This window comes from Hyperolius riggenbachi, chromosome 5 (genome assembly GCF_040937935.1).
Source record: "Hyperolius riggenbachi isolate aHypRig1 chromosome 5, aHypRig1.pri, whole genome shotgun sequence".
Lineage (NCBI taxonomy): Eukaryota > Metazoa > Chordata > Amphibia > Anura > Hyperoliidae > Hyperolius > Hyperolius riggenbachi.
The window spans coordinates 324,597,049-324,621,872 of NC_090650.1; the positions used below are offsets into that span (position 1 = coordinate 324,597,049).

At 43.9% G+C, this 24,824-nt stretch overlaps 1 protein-coding gene across 4 annotated transcripts in view; it reads left to right on the forward strand.

Moving 5' to 3' along the window:
• TAF4B (TATA-box binding protein associated factor 4b) overlaps positions 1-24,824 on the forward strand; it is a 192,217-nt gene that overhangs the window by 19,501 nt on the left and 147,892 nt on the right. For all 4 annotated transcript variants that reach the window (XM_068237294.1, XM_068237293.1, XM_068237292.1 and 1 more), the window contains exons 4-9: positions 1,899-3,416; positions 8,416-8,538; positions 13,145-13,234; positions 17,157-17,405; positions 20,599-20,734; positions 23,325-23,421. In XM_068237294.1, the coding sequence (XP_068093395.1) occupies positions 1,899-3,416; positions 8,416-8,538; positions 13,145-13,234; positions 17,157-17,405; positions 20,599-20,734; positions 23,325-23,421 (2,213 nt within the window). The remainder of the gene's footprint in view (positions 1-1,898; positions 3,417-8,415; positions 8,539-13,144; positions 13,235-17,156; positions 17,406-20,598; positions 20,735-23,324; positions 23,422-24,824) is intronic.

Sequence of the window (24,824 nt, forward strand, 5' to 3'; positions counted from 1 at the left end):
CCCCATACACACAATGCAATTACAATTTCATATGGTAGTGTTGCTCAAGCATACAATTAGGCATGGACTTATACATAGCTACACTGCAGTCTCCTCTAGGCTATAAGTGTTAGTTTAGTACAGCAGAAGTCAAGCTTATTAAATAATAATTTAATATTCCAGGAAAAAAAGTGGAACAATGCAGAACAGAATATATACAAAAGATTACAAAAAACAAAATAAAAAGTTACAACATTGAGAGTGACACACAAGCGATTTGCTTACCAAAATAACAGGGATCAAGATAGACGAATCTTGGACTTGGGTTCTGTGGACGGACACCGTTCTGATTGGATCAGGAGCCAACTTAGCTTAGACCTGGAGTCCGGCTCCAGCTACCGTCGGGAGTAGACTGATTTTAGGTATCTGTCCCCTGCTTTTTATAATGGAATATTTGCCTTGAGACTGTAAGCCTGTTTTGACGGGGGGAACTAATTTAATTACATCCTCAGACATAATTTGATTCCCAGGTTAAAGTGTATTTTAGCACATACATGAAAAGACTTCCCTAGTCCAAGTTACAGGTGACAAACGCATTGTTGACAGTATTTGCCTGAATAGCCATCTCCTAATTAGAGGCTAGGTAGACAGTCCCTAATTGCCGAGATTTCCCATCTCCCAGTGAGGAGCAGACAATGGCCATTGAATGCAGGGTCAATTTACATGATATAAGGAACTCCAGGCAGCTGCCAGCCTTTAAAGAGAACCCGAGGTGGGTTTGAAGAATATTATCTGCATACAGAGGCTGGATCTGCCTATACAGCCCAGCCTCTGTTGCTATCCCAAACCCCCCTAAGGTCCCCCTGCACTCTGCAATCCCTCATAAATCGCAGCCACACTGCTGACAAACAGCTTGTCAGAGCTGGCTGTGTATCTCTATAGTGTCAGTCTGCTGCTCTCCCCGCCTCCTGCAGAACTCCAGTCCCCGCCTGCATTCCTTCCCTCCCTGCTGATTGGAGGGAAGGGACGGGGCAGGGACTGGAGCTATGCAGGAGGCGGGGGAGCAGCTGAGACTGACACTACAGATGTAAATACAGCCTCACAGCACAGCTGTGATTTATGAGGGATTGCAGAGTGCAGGGGGACCTTAGTGGGGTTTGGGATAGCAACAGAGGCTGGGCTGTATAGGCAGATCCAGCCTCTGTATGCAGATAACATTCTTTAAACACACCTCGGGTTCTCTTTAAAGCCAGACTGGCTAGCAGACAATCCCATATGATACAGTAGTACACAGCAGACATAAAAAATGGGAAAATGAAAATATATTACTGTATTATCCTTATCATAACTAGCTGCTATATTCCTGACAAACATGGGGTACATAATAGACAATTTTGTACACCAATATACAAGATACATATTAGTGACAAAATACAAAAAATATACAAAATACAGAATTGGTAATGACAGTTATAATAGTAACATGATAAAAATGTATAACAATTTTCAAGACACAAAAGGGGGAGAGAGAGAGAGAAATGAATCTGAATTCAAAGTGTAATAAAGTGACTGAAAGCGATCGAAGGTGTAACTCAGCTGCTACAGGTCATGTGACTCCTTCAACTCTGCATCTTCAGCTGAGGTGATCACATTTTTAAGTCTGAATTCTACCTGTAGAAGCTGTTTGACAAAAAGTAATTTTTTTGCCATGCAGTGGGATGCTATATTTATATATCTAAGATGGGTTTTACAATAATCTTTTTACCTACAGAAGCCTCATTTAAAACAAAAGTATCATTTAGGAACCATCAGATGTACACACCTGTGCAAAAACATTTTTTTTTTAAAGTCAGACTGTTAAAAACTAGTGCAGTGAATCTTTAACGCTTCATTTTAATTTGTTTTCCCCTCTATTTCAGACTGCAGTCACTCCAAACAATGTGACTAAAATATCCTCTCCCTTAATTTCAAAAGCAAGTTCTTCAGTCTCTGGGCACACAGTGGTCCGAATCTGTCCCACTCCTCAGTCGATGGCTACCAGCAAGGGGACACCTACAGTCATTATCAGAGCTGCTGCACCCTCCACAGCTCCGGTAACTACTCTCTCTGGTGCTTTGCCGGCTACCGCAGTACCCACCCCTATTACTGGAGTTCCAGCTACATCTGCAATGGGTATGAATGCTGCCACAGTCACTATGGTTCCTATCAGAACTTCTGCACCCATGGTTAAACCAGCCGCCAACAGTAACTGTAAATCTATTGCTGTTCCAGCAACAGCCACATCTTCCACTGCACTGACCATAAATGGTCCTTTACCCATGATGCCTTCTACTGCACAGGCAGTCGCTATAACTGGTCCTACAGTTCGATTAAAAGCCACTGCATCTACTCCTACCACTATTCTAAAACAGTCTCTCAACTCTTCATTGCCTGCTGTTACTGTAAGTCCTTCTCATTCACCCTTTGTTCAGACTATTGTGCCAACTGTTACCCAACCAGTGACTACAACTAGCCCTACTGTGAAGTTGATGATGACTGTATCTTCTGCTGCTGCTCCAACACAGGCTTTTACCACTACATTGTCTGCTATAAATTCATCTCGTTCAAATATTGTTCAGACAGTTGTGCTATCTAGTGCACCGACAATTACTACATGCAGTCCCACTGTTAAATTAAAAACCACTGCATCGTCTACTGAATCAACACGGACTTTCAACTCTACGTTGCCAGTTACTTTGAATCCTCCTGCTTCAAATATTGTTCAGACTGTTGTGTCATCTAGTGCACAGCCAACTGTTACAACTGGCCCTACTGTTATGTTAAAATCCCCCATACCTTCTGCTACTACATCAGCTTTCAACTTATTGTCTGATGCTGTAAATCCGGCTGTATCAAATACTGAACAGACTGTTGCAGCAACTGGTTGTGCACCTGATTGCACTACTGGTCCTATTGTAAAAACCACTCTGTTTTCTCCTGTTACATCAAGACCAATTTTCATCTCTACTTTGCCAAGTTCTGTAAATCCATCTCCTTTGAATATTTGTCAGAGCGTTGTGTCATCTGGTGCTCAGGCTGTTTCTACAACGCCTACTGTTGCATTAAATACCACTGTGTCTTCGGCTCCTACGCCAGCAGCAGCTATCAAATCTTCATTGCCTGTTGTAAATCCTCATTCAAATATTGTCCAGCCAGTGCCATGTGGTGCTCAGCCAGTAGCTACAACAACGAATATTTGTGTTACAACTACAGTAGCATCCGCCCCAATTTTCGTATCCAGTCTTGCCCCAGCCACACACGTAATCACCACGGTGGTGACTGAAAATAACCAAACAGGAAAAACGTTAACCAGCATCGTGCCGTTAACCTCCAGAGCCATGCCAAGCAAGTCAGAAGCTTCAAGTAGACCACAAAGAATGCAGCCTCCAAACACCACTGTAAGTCTGAATATCTTCATTTGTTTTGCACTATTTGCCATTATTCTAGTTTGACCCAAACTGCCAATTAGTGGCTTGTTTTTTTTTTTACCAAACCTTATAAAGGTTTAGACAGTCGGCTTCTGCCAGCCAGTTAGCCTAATTTGAGCTAGTATGTGGGTTTAGGTTAAGGTCTACCACCAGATTCCCTGCTTTTTTTTTGCATGACATAATGGGTAAATTAACAAAAAGACAAGAGCTAAAAACCAAAAAACAAAAAAAAAGTTATAAATCTGTTTTTAGCAAATGGCCCACCTCTGCTTTCATGTTGTATACATATTAATATATTATTATTATTGTAATGGAAAATGTAGCTTTTTTCATTTTCCTCTGTTGTCATATAACAGGTGTCTGAAATGAGCCTTTAAAGGGGCACTATTGCCAATTTCATCTTATTTCGACCCTTTAGCATACATATGCATTGTTGGAGTAATGTTTCTCAGTATGTACTCTTATACGAATGTATTTGATCACTGGCAATAAACATTTATAGCAAGGCAGTGACGTCGGTAGTATTACCTTTCCGACGCCAATGCAGACTAAACCATTATGTAATAGGGAGGCATCTGTTACAGATCAGTGAGCAGCCGTTATATTATTCACCCCTCTGGCCAGCTCATGTATTTATTTTCCTCCTTGTAACTGCACCTCTTTACCTAAGCTGGCAATGAAACGGACACCTATTGTTGTCCGTTTCTATGGGAACCTGACCGGCTTCCGAACTGCGCAATCTAGCGGCGAAAGCCGGTCAGGTTCCCATAGAAACGGACAATAGGTGTCCATTTCATTGCCAGCTTAGGTAAAAGGGTCCTTGGCGGCCGGGCAGGGTAACTACACACAGACGCTCCTACGCTGTACGGAGGAGGCTGCGTCCCTCACTTTATGGCGGCTGCTGTGTGCTCAGTAACTGCACGTTAGTGCAGTTACAAGGAGGAAAATAAATACATGAGCTGGCCAGAGGGGTGAAAAATATAACGGCCGCTCACTGATCTGTAACAGATGCCTCCCTAATACATAATGGTTTAGTCTGTATTGGCGTCGCAAAGGTAATACTACCGACGTCACTGCCTTGCTATAAATGTTTATTGCCAGTGATCAAATACATTAGTATAAGAGTACATACTGAGAAACATAATTACTCCAACAATGCATATGTATGCTAAAGGGTCGAAATAAGATGAAATTAGCAATAGTGCCCCTTTAATGTACTCCTAGGCAGCCCGCAACACATACATTTAAAAAGGATGCCTGGAAATTTGGGCGCTGGGTGAAGCTACTAGTAAAATATTGGCAAAACTGCCAATCTTTACTAACGCTTTACCTAACCCACCTCTCACACTAACTCTCCCTTGCCTACTTCTAACACTAAACCTCCCCTTTAACTAAACCACTCTAACTCTATAATAAATACTATGAGACAGGTAGTCCTCTTCTAAAGTGCATTTATATGTCTATGAAAACCTACATCCCTGTCCAGGGGCGTAGCAATAGGGGTTGCAGAGGTAGCGACCGCATCGGGGCCTTTGGGCCAGAGGGGCCCGAAGGGCCCTGCCTCAATTACAGTATTGGCTTTCTATGGGTCCTGTGCTCATAATAATCACTTCTATAGATACTTTGAATAGTGGTGATCATTAACAAGCTGTTCCCCATCCCCTTCTTGCACCTCTGACACTGTAGCTGCCATTGGCAGGTTTTGGAGCGCCGTATCAATTATGTGTAGAGTGCTTAAGGGGCCCCATTGTAAAACTTGCATCGGGGCCCATAGCTCCTTAGCGACACCACTGTTCCTGTCCCATACAATTGTATTTGCCCCAGTGATATCACCCCCCCCCCCCCCCCCCCCCACACACACACACACACACACACACACACACACACACACCCATACCCACTACCTATGCCTGAAGGCATAAATGAGAAGCAAGTCCTCCAAACCAGCGCTGTTTGACTATTAACCCTCCTGCCGGTATCCCCGACCTACACTCGGGGTAGCCGCCGCAGAGGATTACATGGCCCCGGGAGGAATTTTTTTGAATAAAACTTGTAAACCTTGTAGCTAGCACTAGGCTAGCTACCTGTGTCCCCCAAGTCTCCGCTCTGCTCCAATCCCCCCGATCGCCACCGTTATACGTGCCACACCCCCCCCCCCCCCCCCCCGAATCCTATGGGGAGGATCGGGACTGGGCATGACGTCGATGACGTCAGACGTCATGTCCGATCGTCGGCATAGCGACGACTGAAGCTGATTGGGGAGGCTGCAGCTCTCACGGGATCGTGGCTGGGTAAATATAAGCGCCGGTGATTGGGGGGATCAGAGAGGTATGCGGAGACTTGGGGAACACAGGTAGCTAGCCTAGTGCTAGCTACAAGGTGTACAACAAGTTTTATTCAAAAAATTACTCCCGCCCTCGCAACCACCGAAACTGCGTACCGCCAGGGAGGTTAAGAATCGTAAATCACTGATCGGTTGCTGAACCAGTCCATTCAAAATTAGATCTCCATTTAGATGAAATTGGCTGCATTTCAATATTGCACCATTCATTGGCCTCTTAAGGCGTTCACTATAGCGGGAGTGACAGTGTCCATAAAATTATTTTGCCAACCGCAGCCTTCTTAGGGATCATGTATTCCTTTCTCCAAATCCATCACATACACAACAGCCTTACCGACCTCCCCTGTAGCACGGAGCGAGGTTTGAAGCACATGGTCGTCCCCACTTGCTCACCAAGTCCCTCCAGCTCCTCCAGTTGCGTGCTTACTGCGGACTTAACTCCAGGGCCGGTTACCACTTGTCGCTGGTTTTGCAAGTGATTTCAGCAACCCGCTATAGTGAATGCTTTAGGAGGCCAATGAATGGTGTAATATTGAAATGCAGCTAATTTCATCTAAATGGAGATCTAATTTTGAATGGACTGGTTCAGCAACCAATCAGTGATTTAGGATTCTTAATAGTCAACCAGCGCTGGTTTGGAGGATTTGCTGCTCATTTAGGCCTGCAGGCATAGGTAGCAGGGGGAGGGAAGTGTGTCGCTGGGGCAAGTGCAATTGTATGGGACAGGGATGTGGGTTTTCATATGTATTGGAATAGACATATAAATGCACTTTAGAAGAGGACTACCTGTCTCATAGTATTTATTATACTAATTGGCCCTCCCCTACCTCCTCCTAACTCTACCCCTACCCTACACATAACACACACCCTCCCTCCTACCCTACACCTAACACTAACCCTCCTCCCTACCTATGCATAAAACTAACCCTCACCTCTTGCTATGCCTAACCCTAACCCTCCCCTTACCCTATGCCTAACACTAACCCTCCCCCCTACCCTACACCTTAACACCAACCCCCCACCATACACCTTAACACTAACCCTCCCCCTACGCCTAACACTAACCTACCCCTACCCTACACCCAAGACTAACCCCTCCCCTTACCCTACACCTAAGCCTACCCCTCCCCCTACCCTACACGTAAAACTAACCTTACCCTTCACCTAACACTAACCCGCCCCCTAACTGCACCTAACACTAACACTCCCTCTACCTACACCTAACACTAACTCTCCCCCTACTCTGCACCTGACAATCAACCCACCCCTACCCGTAATACTAACCCTCCCCCCACCCTACGTGTAACACTAACCCTACCCTATGCGCAACACTAACCCTCTCCCTACCCTATTTGTAACACTAACCCTCCTCTTACCCTACGCATAACACGAACCCTCCCCCACCCTGTGCCTAACAGAGTGTCGGTGCACCGTGTTCCTGCCCATCACCAGCTCAGCACCACCTGTGGCGGCACCACGCCGTACGTCACATGGTATACATACACCCAGCTTGTTTCAGCCTTTGTATTTGTACAAGGCCAAAGGAAGACAAGGAAGGTCTCTTCTAGGCTCACCATCATGTTGTCTCCTGTTTTATTTTTTTGCCAGGTTATCCAGTGTTCTGGATACAAATAAAACACTAGTGCAGGGGTCTCAAACTCGCGGCCCGCAGGTCATTTGCGGCCCTCGATACAATATTTTGTGGCCCTCGCTGGCAAAAGCTTCCTTATAGTTCACTTCAGTGCTCCCAAGTAATCCGCCGCATCCCCGCTGCTAAACGAGGGCTGCAGAGCCCCCAAATCGCCCGGGGGGGGCAATCCGCCGGCATTTCCTGGAAGGGGCAGAGCTTTCATCTTCAGCTCTGCCCCTCCTGACGTCAGTCGCCGCACGGATCGCCGCCTCTCCCTGCTCCTCTCTGTGAAGGAATAGTGAGAGGGGCGGGCAGAGGCGGCAATGCGCCGCGATTGTGTAATTCCTTATGCGGCCCAGCCTCATCCTGACTTTGCCTCCTGCGGCCCCCAGGTAAAGTGAGTTTGAGACCCCTGCTCTAGTGCATAGTCACTCTTTTTTTCATTGTAGCATTACATGAATAGCATCATAAAACTGAAGATGCACTGATGTTATCTTGATGCACTGAGATTTTGTAAGATCAAGGTAAAAAAAAAAGGGTAGTTCTTTTATGCCTCGTTCACATTAGGCACGTTGCCGTCCGTATTTCAGCAACGCTTGCAGGAGGCAGACACGCACGGACATCAGAAGTACATAGACTGCACTGTGTGATGTTCACATTACATGCGTTGCGTAGCAGTGCGATATGCAAACGCACTGCCGCACGCATGTTTTGGCAAAACGCATGGCTGACCCATTCACTACAGTAAATGGGAACAGCCACGCAATGCATAGAAACTGAGATGGCATGCGATCGTACGCGTTGCGTTCCGATCACACGGCTATCTGCGCGTCATGATGTGAACGAAGCCTAAATGGGGACACAGTGATCAGTCATAAGATATGTTCTGTTTCTCATCCCCTCTATCCAAACTGTTTTTGTATGTCTTTTACTTTCTGGGGTGTAGGTTTTGAAGTTCAGAGCTTATGATCTGACTGCATAATTGTTCCCTTTTATAGGAATCCCTGGACAACGTGAAGAAATGTAAGAATTTTCTTGCAACATTAATAAAGTTGGCTTCCAGTGGACCACAGTCTCCAACAATGGGACAAAATGTGAAAAACCTGGTGAAAAACTTACTTGTAAGGCTTCTATCTATCTGTTTTGTGTCCATTAAAATGCATACCAAGCTCAAGTCATACTTTGAGAATTCTGTCTGATTTGTTCAGTCAAACTCCTGATGGGGCTGGACTGAGGACAGCAGAGTGGCTGATTGCCATAGTTGTTCGTAAGACATCTGATGGGCCTGCAGAGGAACATGTAATGTACGTATAAAGGGTTGGGAGGTGGCCAGGGCTGTGGAGTCGGTCCAAAAATCCACCGACTCCGACTCCTCAGTTTAGGATTCCTCTGACTCCAACTCCACGACTCCGACTCCTCTAATTTGCATATTACAATTTTGTTGATTAACAGTATGTAACGTGAAATGCGTCTCTTAAAGGAATACTGTAAGGGGTCGGGGGAAAATGAGTTGAACTTACCCGGGGCTTCTAATGGTCCCCGCAGATATCCTGTGCCCGCGCAGCCACTCATCGATGCTCCGGCCCCGCCTCCCGTTCACTTCTAGAATTTCAGACTTTAAAGTCTGAGAACCACTGTGCCTGCGTTGCCGTGTCCTCGATCCCACTGATGTCACCAGGAGCATACTGCGCAGGCCCAGTATGGTCTGTGTCTGCGCAGTACGCTCCTGGTGACATCAGCGGGATTGAGGACATGGCAACGCAGGCGCAGTGGTTTTCAGACTTTAAAGTCTAAAATTCCAGAAGTGAACCGGAGGCGGGGCCGGAGCATCGGTGAGTGGTTGTGCGGGCACATGATGTCTGCGGGGGACCGTTAGAAGCCTCGGGTAAGTTCAACTCATTTTCCCCCGACCCCCCCTACAGTATCCCTTTAACTGCCAACGCTTAGGAATTTTACAAGACAACTGAAGTGAGAAGGATATGTAGACTACTATATTTATTCCCTTTAGACTAAAACTAGTCCTTGGTAAGAGTACTTGTAAAAGGTACAAACCGGAACAAAGAACATCTATCAGGCCCTAGGCAATATAACTGTGGGTACATGTAAGAATGATGTGCAGGTACTCTGCAGGGGAATGAGATTCTTCCTCTATTACACATTCTTCATGCAAAATCTGAACAAGGTTTATGGGTGACAGACAACACCTCTCTGTTCAATGTGCACAACATTCTCAGTGGATTTCGTGCAGCTCTGTGGGGAGTGCATGTGTAGAGTATAGTACTACTGTGTAACAAAAGTACACCTGAGACAGATGAAATTAAAGTTTTATACATACCTGGGGCTTCCTCCAGCCCCCTTCAGGCTAATAAGTCCCTCGCTGTCCTCCTCCGCCACCTGGATCTTCTGCTATGGGTCCAGGTACTTGAGCCAGTCTGGTGTAGTGTGCATGCACACACTCCGCCGCCGGGAGCGTACTACACCTGCGCAGCACTATTGCGCAGATGCAGAATGCTCCTGGCTGTGGAATTGGCACGTAGCCAGACTGCTCTGACTGGCTGAAATACCGGGACTCATAGCAGAAGTTCCAGGTAGCGGAGGAGGAAAGCGAGGGACGGATTAGCCTGAAGGGGGTTGGAAGAAGCCCCAGGTATGTATAAAACTTTTCTTTTCATCCGTCTCAGGTACCCTTTAATTTGTAGTCACCAAACCAAATTTTAACAACCTATCAAATTATTTGATTTCATGAGCAAAAAGAGTGCATACATTTGCATAAACCAGCATCAACGCAGAATTATTTCCATCTCATTGACCATCTCTATTAGTGACACGACTACACATCAGGCTTTATTCTTACAGCATAGACGTTATTTAGTATATATGAGATTCCTGTGTACGCATCATATATACTGTACAGTCACAATCAAATATGTATATCTGACTTTAAAAATACGGGGACTGCTTTATTGAAGCAGCACAAGTAACTAATTTTGATTGGTTTATTTCATTTTTGTGGACTGAGCACAGCTATTACTGTATATATACATTATTTTTAATGACTATTATCTGAGAAATAGAAAATTTTATCATATTTTCTATTTTAATTACAGTTACAAATTTATTAGGAGTCGGAGCATTTTTTCCCGACTCCAGGCACCCAAAATTGCTCCGACTCCACGACTCCGACTCCACAGCCCTGGAGGTGGCACCCCAGATGTGATAAAATATCTTAAAATCCGTTAAAACCAGTAAAGGGTGGCCATACATTAGACTGTGTATGGGCAGATCAACCAAGTTTGAATCTGATTGAATTTGATCAAATAGAGATCTGTTGCCTACCCATATACACTGCAGGCCAATTCCCAAGCAATTTCAAGCTGAAATCGATCTTGAATCGGCCTTGTGACACCGCATCCATCTGCCTCGTCGCCCCCGACGATGTTTCCCCTAATGTTCAATGTGTCCCCTGGTGCTTAGTGCACTATACAATGGCCTCAATTCACTAACCTTAACTCCTGTCTTTAAAGGATACCACAACTGAAATGTGACATAATGAGATAGACATGTGTATGTACAGTGCCTAGCACACAGATAACTATGCTGTGTTCCTTTTTTTCTTTCTCTGCCTGAAAGAGTTAAATATCAGGTATGTAAGTGGCTGACTCAGTCCTGACTCAGGCAGGAAGTGACTACAGTGTGACCCTCACTGATAAGAAATTCCAACTATAAAACACTTTCCTAGCAGAAAATGGCTTCTGAGAGCAAGAAAGAGGTAAACAAGGGGAATTTCTTATCAGTGAGGGTCACACTGTAGTCACTTCCTGTCTGAGTCAGGACTGAGTCAGCCACTTACATACCTGATATTTAACTCTTTCAGGCAGAGAAAGAAAAAAAGGAACACAGCATAGTTATCTGTGTGCTAGGCACTGTACATACACATGTCTATCTCATTATGACACATTTCAGTTGGGGTATCCTTTAATAACTCTTCTGAGCTGTTTTACAGTTATCACAATTATGTCACCATGGTGATAACTGTAAAACAGCTCAGAAGAGTTATTAAAGGGGTTCTTTCGCAAAAAAAGTAGGCAGTTAAAAAAATGTGACAGATGACAGGTTTTGGGCCAGTCCATCTTTTTAAGGGGGATTCTCAGGGCCTTCTTTGTTTTCAACAGTATTTCCTGAACAGCAGTTTAAAGGAATACTTAAGTCAAAAAAAAAAATGACATTTACTCACCTGGGGCATCCCTCAGCACCCCGAAGCTGGATGGTGCCCTCGCAGCCCCGCTCCGATCGTCCTGTCCCCGCCGGCGGCTACTTCCGGTTCGGCGACAGCCGCCGACAGGCTGGGAACGCGGCTGATTTTCCGCGTTCCTAGCCGCTGCTATCACTCTCTATGCTGCTATTGCGTCTATATAGACGCTATAGCAGCATAGAGAGTGATAGCAGCGGCTGGGAACGCGGAAAATCAGCCGCGTTCCCAGCCTGTCGCCGGCTGTCGCCGAACCGGAAGTAGCCGCCGGCGGGGACAGGACGATCGGAGCGGGGCTGCGAGGGCACCATCCAGCTTCGGGGTGCTGAGGGATGCCCCAGGTGAGTAAATGTCATTTTTTTTTTTTGACTTAAGTATTCCTTTAACTGCCAAAATAGCAAGATACAAGCCAGCCTCCCTAATCACTTGCACACTATTATGTCAGTTAGATTTTGCAACTGTTGTTCAGCAAATGCTGTTGAAAACAAAGAAAGCCCTGAGAATCCCCCTTAAAAAGATGGACTGGCCCAAAACCTGTCATCTGTCACATTTTTTAACTGCCTACTTTTTTCGCGAAAGTACTCCTTTAAGGTTAGTGAATTGAGGCCAATATCTCTGTGTCCACCGCTGTCTCTGGGCTGGCTCCATGCACCGACTCCTATCCATACACGTGCCTCACGTAGTTGCTAGTGTAACGTGGGTAACCAAGTGGGGTGCGTGTATGAACGAAGGACAGCGCCCGGAGCCAACAGCGGGCAGGTAATGTAAAGTGCACTGGACAAGAGGGGGGAGGCAGCGTTGAGGGTTCCATCACAGTAATCGCTGGTCCAGATATCGCTTGCCGTTCCCACCACGCACCCAACTGACCACGATGGCCCAAAATCTTGTAGCATGTCCGACCAATTTTGGTCTGAAATTGGTTGCATCGTCGATTGGGCATGCACTTGGCAGCACCGATTTTTATTCGATTATTATTAAATTGGATGGTCGATCGCCTGCCAAGTCGCCTGATGTATGGCTACCTTACAAGTCATCCAACAGCACAGGCTGAAAATAACAAATTAACATTGTGACCTCTGGAAGCTATAAGCAGGCAGAGCCACAGCACTGGAATTAGTATATAGATTGCTGGTACTGAAGTGCCTGTTTATAAACCATTAACTAGCCTGATTGCTTCAGAGAGGCAGAGCCAGTAATGGATAATATTCCTTCTTGGTCAAGTTGCAGTCTTAGCTCATTTGGTATATTTACACTTATCATTTAAGTGCTGTCTATACAAATCTATGATGGGAAGTGTTGCAGTAAAACGTAAATGATGATACATAACTGTGCAACACAATATTGTATATTTCTTTAGGTTAGTCTTTATTATTTATATTGCTGTTTTGTTCATATGGTCTAATCCTCTTTCTTTTTTACTGTATTTTCAGAAATCTGTCCCAGTTCGGCTGTTTTTCAGTATTTCATCTTTTTTTCAGGATTCAAAACTTGAACCAGAAGAATTTACTACAAAATTATATAAAGAGCTGAAATCATCACCCCAACCGTATCTGGTTCCATTCCTGAAGGTATGTGTCACTTCTTAGTGTTACATGAACACTTGCACTTTTGAGTGTTGGTCCTAATGCGTTTTGTATTCATTACAATAGCATGGCTCTGCATTAAGAGTCTTCATGCAGCCCAGAATTGTCACCTACTGAAAACATCTGAGGCATTCTAAAATTAAAAATACAATTAACTATGAAGTGTTGTGTTTCTGCAGTTTTATAGCTAGAAAGAATGGAAAAAACATTGACCTTTACAAACTACCAGGACCCGGAGAATTGGAAATTGAGGAGTCAGTCTGAGGATTTTTTTTTTTTCTTGTAAGCGCGCACCACCTTAGTGTTTGTTCAGCTCAATAGATAAATACCAGCGCAGTGTTTATTTGATAATGGAGCAATTTTGGGTACCTAGAGTCGGTGGTTTCATAAACTGAATAGTCAGTCAGATTATATTTGTTACCAACTCCACAGCCCTGGAAACTACAGCTTTTGGTCTCCACTGTTTTTTTTTTTTTTTTTATAAAGAGGACATGATGCAATGCAGTTATCTTTTTCATCACAACTTTTTTGAAAAGTTTTTCCGGCAACACATTTAAAGTGAGAATATGCCTTCCCTGTCCACCTTTTTTTTTGTTTTGTTTTTTGTTTTACCTGTTCAATTGCTTGCTAACAAAAATAGCAAAACCGTTAATCATATGGCAGTAACTCTGAACATTTAGGCATTTAGACGTAGTGAATACAGAGCAATCAGAAAGGGGAAGTAAAATAATTTAAGTGACCTTGAAAGTAGCATGGTTGTTGGTGCCACAAGGTCTGAGCATTTCAGAAACTACGGGTCTACAGGGATTTTAATGCGCTAGCATCTCTAGGGTTTACAGAGAATGGTCCATAAGAGATAATTGGCCTGATCCAATTCACTTTTCCGCCTAAATTTTCTCCTAGGTGGTATTATAACATTATTAAAATGCTTTTTAAACCACCAAGCAAGAAACTTAGAATAATTTTGACAGTACTTTTTTACCTACTTTTTGGTATTTTTCCAATTGCAGAGTGCAAAAGTTAGAGAAGAGGAATAAATGTGAATTGAATCAGGCCTAATATGCAGTGAGTGGCAGTTGTATAGATAAAAAAATGCCTTGTTGATGTCAGAGGAGAATTAGCTGATTGGTTTGAATAGATAGAAAAGTAACAGTAGCACAAATAACCACTGGCTACTAGTAAAGCATACAGAATAGTGTCTCTGAACATGCAACACGTTGAACCTTGAAAGAGAATCCTAGTTTAGAGGGATATGGAGTTTAACATATTTATTTACTTTTAAACAATACTAGGCTGTCTGGCTGACCTGCTGATCCTCTGCCTCTAATACTTTACTATCTACAGCCAGATGGATCAGAGATCGCCGCCGATTTATCTGGCCGAATGTATCTTTGGTGTCGTCGTAAATGAAGGATTGTGTAAATGATCATTTACACGATCGCGGTAAAACCCATGAAAATCGATGAGGGTTTGAACAATTTTATCCAGCATGGTGGTCATTCAAAAACAAATGATTACCTTGGGTGGTGTGCGTTGTGCAATACCGTTAAGCAAATTGACATTAAACAATGTTGCATGATATTGTGGAAAAAATTGTTCATCATGAAAAATCATTCTGAAAAATCACTTAGTGGGTATGGGCCTTTAGCCATAGATCCTGAACAAGCATGGAGATTAGTGATCTGACTGGATTAGCTGCATGTTTGTTTCAAGTGTGTGTGATCCAGATACTATTGCATCCAAAGAGATCAGCAGGACTACCAGACAACTGGTATTGTTTAAAAGAAAATAAATACGGCAGCCTCCATACAGGGCGGGTCCTAGACTTTTTGGTGCCTGAGGCAAACTTGTGAGGAAATGCCTCCCCTCCTCCCCCCCCCCCCCCCCCCCCTGTCTGATTTGGAATGATCTCACAGCATCCGACAATTTACTCTGATTCATATAATTCAAATGGAACACTTCTGCTCTCCTGCCTCCCCCTTCTCACTCACTGTCAGACTCCTCACACAGCACAACAGGCTGCTTTTCCCTGATGATGACCTCTACACCTCGCTCACAGTACAAAAATGCTGCACCTGTAATATCTGCTCCTGATGCAAGTGTTTCACCTTGCTTCATGACAGAACCAGCCCTGCCTCTATATCCCTCTCACTTCAGGTTCCCTTTGAAATAGATGAGCTACAGCTATAGAAAACCACACCAGGTGCCACCCCTGTCAGCTAAGAACAGGATACTGAGGCTACAGTTTGCAAGGGCTCACCAATCTTATAAAACGCAAGATTGGAAAAATGTTGCCTGGTACATTGTGGGCTGCTTAGTACCTACTGAGCATTGTTTAACTGCTTCTGGACAAGGCTGATTGAAATCTATGCCCTGTTTGGGACCTGTTATCCCTGCCCTACCAATCTCTGCATCGCCAGTTGTCTCACGGTGATCAATCACATGGTCAGGAGCCAATGAAATCAGCTCCTGATCAGCTCACAGAGGTCTGCTGTCATAGTGACGCAAGTAGGCTTCAGCAAAAGGAGATTGGCACAAATGGCAAGAGTGATAAGTCCGTGTGGCTTGACGTCGGTGAGCTCTCTTTTTTTGTACCTGCAGTCTCTGGTTCTTAAAGGAATTGTCCGGCCCAAAAAAAAAAAGTTTCACTTACCTGGGGCTTTTACCATCCCCATGCAGCCATCCTGTGCCCTCCTAGTCACTCACTGCTGCTCCAGTCCACTGCCACCAGCTAGTTTAGTTTTTGCCAACCTCGGGGTCGGCGGGCCCCATTGCATACATTTTTACGCATTCCTGCACATTAACACATGACATGTATGTGTTAATGTTCCTGCACCAGCAGGAATGCGTAAAAATGTACGCAATGCGGCCCGTCGACCCCGAGGTCGGCAAAAACGAAACTAGCTGGCGGCGGGGGACTGGAGCAGCAGTGAGTGACTACGAGGGCACAGGATGGCTGCATGGGGCTGGTAGAAGCCCCAGGTAAGTGAAACTCATTTTCTTGGGGGGGGGGGGGGAACGTTTCCTTTAAGAGGCCAGGACTTACTGTATTTTTTTTTTTTTTTTTTTTTTTTACTTGATTCTAGGGTATTTGTAATTTGCTAGTATAGAGCCTTCCCATTCCTCCACATCAAGGGTGTCAAACTGAGATACAAAGTGGGCCGAAATTGTACACTGGGACCTAGTCATAGGCCGAAATTGTACACTGGGACCTTGTCGCGGGCCAACCTCAATGTCTTACTAGCCACCTTCCTCCCTTATAAAATTCTCTGATGTCTAGTGGTCCTCCGGCCCCTATACAGTTGCCTGGTGTCTAGAGACCCCCACCCTCCCCTATACAGTTCCCTAGTGTTTAGTGCTTTCCCCCTACCTCTCCATATGGCTTCACTGGTGTTCTAGTGCTTCACCTCCAATACAGCTTCCCTGGTGGTCTAGAGTGGGACAAACATAATGCAAAGTAAGAAAACCACTTGAGGGCCAAATTTAATGGCTCTGAGGGCCAAATTCGTCCCACGGGTCAGAGTTTGACATGCCATGATCTGTCAATTTCTCCACTGTTAGCTGGTAACCCAGAACTTGCGATCTAAGCTCTGTTTTGGTTTCTTATACAGTGGCCTGAGCGCACTGTTTCTATGGTCTGTGCATCTGGACTACATTTTAGATTCAGAAGATTGTTCTAGGTTCCATGCTTAATGTTTTTCATGAAGTCACACAGCTTCTATTTTATGCTTTAGCAGCATCAGTTTGTTTTGAACTGATGGGGGTCACCGCTGTGCATTCATGCCACTGACTGGCAAATGTATAACAGAATTCAGGTTTGTGGGGATAAATTATGTCCTAACGTGAACCTTTCATGTGATTTGTAAGTGGTGTTTGTAACAATTTTATTTTTGCTGTCTTTGTATAGAAAAGTCTTCCCTCGCTACGTCGGATGATGCCAGACTCCCAAGAGTTTATTCTGCAATGTGGGCAACCAAACCCGCCACCACCTGTAACGTCTACAAACTCTGTCTCATTTGTGAAGATCACACCAACCACATCTATGCAGACAGTCCAGCCAACTACTCTTACAGTGATTGGTAATGGCAGAGTCCCGCAGTCTGCATCAGCTTTACCTCAGTCTATTAGCTTGAAAACAGTCAACCTAAAACAGATGGTAAGACACATACTGCCTTAAGATTTTTACTGTAAGAAAGAACCATCGTTTCTTGTAAGCCAGATACACACCTACAACTAAGGTGACTTAAGGTGATTGTTTTCGGTGAACCATGTAGAATACGCTACTCTGCATTTTGCTGAGTAGCCTTTGCAGCCCTACGGATAGGGGAGGGTGAAGGATAAGAAAGAGGGATCCACACAATTGTTTTGGGTGACACAAGTTGAAGGTGTGTATGAGTACGAAGATTTCATAACTTATTTCAGACTAGCTTGGAGTGGAATAGTTACTAGAATGGCACGTCAGTTGATTGTCAAAATTGCTTCAACTCCTAGCAACCAGTCTCTTTCCTGTTGATAGAACTAGTTAGAACATAGACATTTTACACATTATTATAACTGTTAGGAGTGTATTTGTAATAATCAATGAGAGCATTGGGGGTGCAGTGAATACGGTATTAAATTTGGCAGGAAGTTACATTTTTGCATGTTCTCTCTCTGTTGGGTAAAACTATAGGTGGCTACATCATTTTTGATCTTCATGATTCCAACAAAGTAGTCTTGGCACCCAGCTATTTTGTTGTTTCTATGTCAGAGTTTGCGTAGGGCAATGTTTGATTTCTGCATTCCCCTGTGAATTATACCGCCGTCACAACTGGACAGTGTTATTTTGCATTTATATAGAGCTTCAAAGTACATAATTATGTCACTAACTGTCCATCAGAGCTCACAATCAAATTCCTACCATAGTATAATAAAATTATTCAAATATTTGTATACCACTTTTCTCCTGTCGTATTCAAAGCACTTGAGAGCTGCAGCCTCTAGGGGGCAAACACTCAGAAGGCAGGAGCATTGTTAGGCCTGGAACCCACTAGAAGCGCCGTTCTGAGTGCTTTGTGATTTGAACAGCTCTTGCTAATGTAATGCTATGAGTGTGATCACACTTGTGTGATGTGATTTTATACAAATCCCCATAGCATTGCATTAGCAAGAGCTTTTTCAAATCACTAGCGCTTAGATAAGGCTTTTAGTGTGTTTGAGGCCCTAGTGAGTCTTGCCAAAGGACTCCTTACTGAATAGCTACGGGTTTGGAAGAGCCAAGATTTGAACCCTGGTCTCCTATGTCTGAGGTGGTGCCCTTAACCAGTTACACTATCCAGTGATCGCCTAATATCTCTGCTGTAGACTAAAGCCAGTATTGGGGCAGTTCCTGCTTTTTCAATGTGGGAGGAAACACACACAAGTACAGAGACAGGGACGTAACTACTAATCATGCCCCCCGCAAAACTTTGATGGGGCGCCCCAATTTTTATACCCTTTCCCTTGCCTCCTCCTGATGACTCTCGCGGCCTGGGGACCCATTTTGCAAGGGTTATAAAACACGTGTGGCCTTTAGAATCTTCACACTCCTAACACGTGTAGTCACAAAACACCTGACTTGAAGGATGGACCCCTTTATTGGAGGGAGTGAATTAATAGTTGTGGGCCCATTACAGCTCTGGGTACCCCTGTAGTCACAGAGGCTGCTCCCCTGTAGTTATGCCCCTGGGCACAGACAAACTTCATGCAAACAGTATCCTTGCTAGTAATTACAGCACCATGCTGTATGCTGTATAATATATATCACTGAGGAAGAACACCACGCTGATCGGGACACCTTTGGCCTTGCTGGATCCCGGGTCCATCCATCCATCCATCCATCCAACCATCCATCCATCTATCAGCTGCTTCTGCTCCACAGTAGCAGGTACACCTTTTGTTCAGTCCCTCTAAGATGCCAGCCACTAAACGTAAAGTAAGGACCGCTATGGCCAGACGCTTCTGTGACAGCTGATTATCTTGACCAGCCCTGCCGAATGCTGCCTAGGAGTTGGGGCCCATCACAGAAATGAACACTACTGCACGTTTTGAACTGGAACACCTTGGCCAGCACTCCCAGATGCCAGCAATCTGGGTTATCACTGCTGAAATCGCAGATTATTGCCAAGTGCGACTGGTGGTGTCATAGTATGGCAGCCTCGGGTCTTGACTTTTGGACATTATCCTCCCATCTTTCCAGACCATGTATGAGCCAAAACGAATTCTGGGTACAAACCACCGTTTGCACTTGGTGAAATCAATGATTCTATATATATATTTGTTGTATTTATAAAGCGCCAACATATTACGCAACGCTGGACGTGCAGAAATATGACAATACAGGAATACAAGAAAAACTAGATCACGCAGCACAGTATGAGTACAAGGTAATGCTTAGTCACTGGAGGGGAGCATGGAGATGAGGCAAGTTAAGTTCACTCAAATGCATAGCATGGGTGCACAGTAATGGAGGTGCATGATCAGGTAGGACACAAAAGGAGGACCCTGCCCAAAGGCTTACAATCTAGAGTGAGAGGTAGGGACATGAAAGGTAGGGGACCAGAGTTCAGCTGCTGGTTTAGAGCACTAGTGAGGGGTGGTAGGCAAGAGTGAAAAGGTGAGTTTTGAGGGCCTTCTTGAAGATGTTGGAGTGGAGGTAGGGAGTTCCATAGTGTTGGAGCAGCTCTTGAAAAGTCCTGGAGGCGTGCATGGGACTGGGTGATGCGGGGGGCGATCAGTGAAAGTTCATTTGAGGAGCGGAGTGAGCGGCTATGTGTGTACCTCTGAGTAAGATCGGAAATGTAGGTTGGACAGGTTTTGTGAACAGACTTGTAGCTCAGACACAATATATATAATATATATATATTCACTAATTATGCTTTGCATAATAATCGTCTTATTATAATGTAATCTGCACATAAACCCCCTTCCCTTTAAAATAGTATTTTCTTACAGCTGATGAGTGAGATTTAATTCCAAATGAAATAAAACTGCATAGAGTCTTGCAGATTTTATTTGCTGACATTTGAGTAAACTGCATTAATGATGCGCAGTGAAACCTCCATGACTGGCGGTGGCATAGGCCTGTGTGTCTCAAGGGATTAAGGCCATCTGGACAAGTCTATGTTGTTAGATATTACTGTAAACAACTGGTGAGATTTCTTGTTGTCAAATCCAGAGAAGAGTATGCTTGAGGTTTCCTGAGCGTGATGTGTGTAAACTGCGGGCTAGACACACATGCCTCTCAGCAGTCTTGCTTGATTAAGCAGCTTGATGGACTGTTTGCAATGAGGCCCTGTTCTTGCCTGTTAACATTGCCGTTGCTGTTGCAGGTAGTTCAGCAGCCAGCCGGTGGGATGGTGAAGCATGTGACTGCGATGCCCTCTGGAGGCGCGGTGACCCTGAACAAACCTGGAGAGAAGCAAATCTCTCTGGCTACGCTCATCCAAGCAGGGCACCTGCCACCAGGTATGCTCCAAATGTAAAGAAATCTGTATAGGCATTGAACAGAAACATAACTGAAACAAGTGATTATATTGCCAAAACTCCGGCTATCTGACATGCTGGAAAATATGAAATGCAAATCTAAAGTATAATCCTTCTTTTTTTTTTTTTTTTTTTTTCTTGCCACTTTTTTCACGCTTAAAGGACAACTGAATTGAGAGGGATATGGAGGCTGCTATGTTTATTTCCTTTTAAGCAATACCAGTTGCCTACTTAGCCTGCTGAACCTCTGCCTCTAATGCTATTAGTCATAGATCCTGAACAAGCATGCATCAGATCAGGTGTTTCTGACATTGTCAGATCTGACGAGTTTAGCTGCATGCTTGTTTCTAGTGTTGTTCAGACACTACTGCAGCCAAATAGATCGAGGGCTGCCAGGTAACTGGTATTGTTTCAAAGGAAAGAAATATGGCAGCCTCCATATTCTTAAGTTTTCCTTTATGCCCTGGTGCTCTGAGTAGCAGATTTTTTTTTGTTTCCACACATTTCTTATATAGAGCATATACATTTTTCATATATCGTATTGCAAAAAAAGTAATTTTTGTTGAGCTCAATTTTCTCATCCCTGCCTCTGTGAATGCACTTCCTGCTGCAGTTTAGCGTGTGTTGCTCCTTCATTTCGGTCTAAAAGCGCATGGACATGTATTTGTATTATTATTGTTATGTACTGATGTAACATGACGTTTTAGTGTATTTATCTGGGCAGCATAGTGGTTAGCACTCTCGCCTTGCATCGGTGGGTCCCGACATTCTGGCCAGTCGTTTATTTGAATTTTCCTATTGGTCTACCTGATGGACCAATAGAAGGCCCCAGTGGGGGATTAAAGTGAGCTGCAGGTGGGACTGTTGATCAAAATGGGGAGAAAAGTGAATAGGTTGAGATGGCTGCAATCAAAAACATTTAGACAGATACAGAAGAATACAAAAACTTAAGGAATTGAAGAACAGTGAAGAGCTATGCAGTAGAAGATGACTTGCAAAGAAAGAGATGACCAAAAGTCACTCCCAGGGTGTTCAGCCAAGTGCTTGGGGGCAGTTACACCGACCTCCAATACTCCGTAACATTGTACAAGAGCGGTTTACAGAAGGGGAGGCTTTGTTGCCCCCCACAATATTTTGGGTCATGTGGGCTGGTAGTGCTCAGGGGGTGGAGCCCCACAATTGTGGTCCACAAATTCCATGTACAACACCAGCTTGCTTTGGGAGTGATTATGATCAATGAGATGCACATAATTTCTCCTTGCATTTACATCAGACCAATCAGAATAACTTCCTGTCAATTTTTATTGGTCCAAGTTAAAGCTGCATGAAATTTACATGGAATTTGAATGCAAGGAGGCGTTATTTGCATCTCATTGATTATGCCTATTTGGGAGAGCATTATTTCAATTTTATTTTAATAAAATAAATTACAAACTTTTGTTTAAAAAAAAAATAAAAAAAAATCAAACGCTGCAGCCTCCCTCTTCCAAGTGTGGCCAGTAGGCTCCCCCTCTTCCAACAGGAAGTCTGGTCAGCAAAGTACCCCCCCCCCCCCCTTGATGCAAGTGGCACAACTACCTCCTAATCGTGCAATTACAGATGATCATTTCAGGAGGTACGTAAACCCCTTTTCTCAATGTGCATGATGCGGTTCATCCACTGTTGTGCACATTGACAAAGGAGGTTTGCTTACCCAGGAAATGATCCTGTGTAATTGTATGACAGACACTCCACTTAGCGTGTGCGGATCCTTCACCACTTATGTGATATCTTGATGCAGGATTCGAGGTTTAGCAAATCAATACATGACAGTCTATAGTACATAAATCCACAGCGCCTGGTGCTCAGAGCGCCATCTGCAGTCTCACCGCAGTGCTCAAGAAACAATAGTTCGCAGTGACCATCACTAAAAACAAATCAACTGGTCACTTCTCCATCCAGTCAAATAAGCGTATTCATTTGCATTTTTTTAAAAACTTCATCAGGGAACCTGATGACGGCGCAAGGCCGAAACTAGTCGGAACTAGAGACTGGGCAATCTATCTGACATCTATTTGAGATCATTTTGGATATATGTGTATTGTGATACACTACAGGCTTTTATCTACTAAGGGTCCCTGTGAAAGGGACCTTGGAAGTAAGTTCTCGTATATGTGAAGTTGTAAAAAAAAATGCAAATAAATATGCTTATTTGACTGGATGGAGAAGTGACCTGTTGATTGTTTTTGGTGATGATCACTGTGAACTATTGTTTCTTGAGCACTGTGGTGAGATTGCAGATGCCGCTCTGAGCACCAAGCGCTGTGGCTTTATGTACTTTTTTACTTCTGAGATCGATTGTGGATGTGGTTGATCCTGAGGTGCTGGTGGAGCAAATACATAAGATTGAGATTGGATCAGCACTTGTATTTGCTACATAAACATGAGTCTATAACTTTCCAGTATGGGGGAAACTGCTGCTTTTACTGTAGAATTATGCTTGCACATTCATGAATGCCATTTCAGATTTGCAGTATTTCATCAAACCTTTTAATGACTGTTCTTTTGTTTTTTTCCTTTTTTTTCTTTCAAGCTGCAGTTCTGAAACAAATCAACCTGCCAGGGAACAAAGTGATTTCCCTGCAAGCACCTCCAGTTCCCATAAAAGAGAATGGCCCAGCATGCTTCAGGTAATAAAATGCCAAATAACGGAAGGTGTTTGGGTAATAAAAGCCCATAGAAATGTCTATAATTACAAGAGGATAAACAAATAAGAATTGGTTTTAATATTGAACTCGTGAGCAATGGTGTGCTGCAATAGGTGGAATTCACTTCCTGTGTCCATCACTGGGCCTCATGTTTCCATCTAATGCCTCTTATTCTTTCTACGCTTACACTGCAATTATGGTAACTGCCTTCTGTAGTGCACAGTGCAGCGGCTTTCATTTAAGACTTGTTAGAAATATGTTCTTGTATTTGTAATCTTACATATCAAAGTGCCTAGTGTATGTACAGTATAGCGAAGTGTGGTTCATGTGTAATTATCATTGATCCAGTATACCTGTATTACTGATTTTGATATGCTGACATGTCACAAGTGCACAGTAGCGTAGTTGTTAGCACTCTTGCCTTGCAGTTAGCACTATCTGCAGAGTTTGTATTTTCTCCCTGTTTCTGCATGTTTCCTCCGGGCATTTTGGTTTCCTCAAACATCCCAAAACATACAGATGTTAATTGGCTTCCCCCTAAATTGTCCCTAGACTGATACACACACTACACAATACATACTGTACATTGACATATGACTATGGTAGGGATTAGATGGTGAGTCCCTCTGAGGGACAGTTAAGTGACAAGACAATATACTCTGTACAGCGCTGCGGAAGATGTTGGTGCAATATAAATACTAAATGGTTACCGGTATAAGTTAAAACCTGTTACTGTTTGCCTATACTGATAGTAAAGTAAGTGCAGTTTGTAGTGGTCCCTGCTTGAAGTTTGTGAATCTGAATGCAGCCCTCTTCATTTGTAAATTGTCTCTTTGCATTCCTTTGTTTATCCCTCTGCGTAAAGGGCTAGCCATTATTTTTGTTACAATTCTTACTGTACATAGGTAATTGGAGTTACATGTCGGTGTCCTAAAACAAGACTAACCTCAAATGATAATGCATTATTGGTCCCAGCCCAATTTTAGGGCTAGGTTCATACGGTCTGTTTATCAGGAAGCTTTTTATTGCTGTAATAGCCAATAAAGGCTCTATTGATTATTGAGAAGAGTAGGAATAATTTTGGACTGGACACTTTTTGCTTAAAGAGGAACTTCAGCCTAAACAAACATACTGTCATCAAGTTACATTAGTTATGTTAATTAAAATAGATAGGTAATATAATCTCTTGCCCACCTTGCTTTAAAAGAACAGGCAAATCTTTGATTTCATGAGGGCAGCCATCTTTTTGGTTGAAAGGAGGTGACAGGAAGCATGAGACACAGTACCAACTGTCCTGTGTCCTGATTAGAGATGTGGCGAACTGTTCGCCCGGCGAACATCTCTGTAGGTTTTACTACTTCCGGGCCGCTCTGACCCGGAGTAGT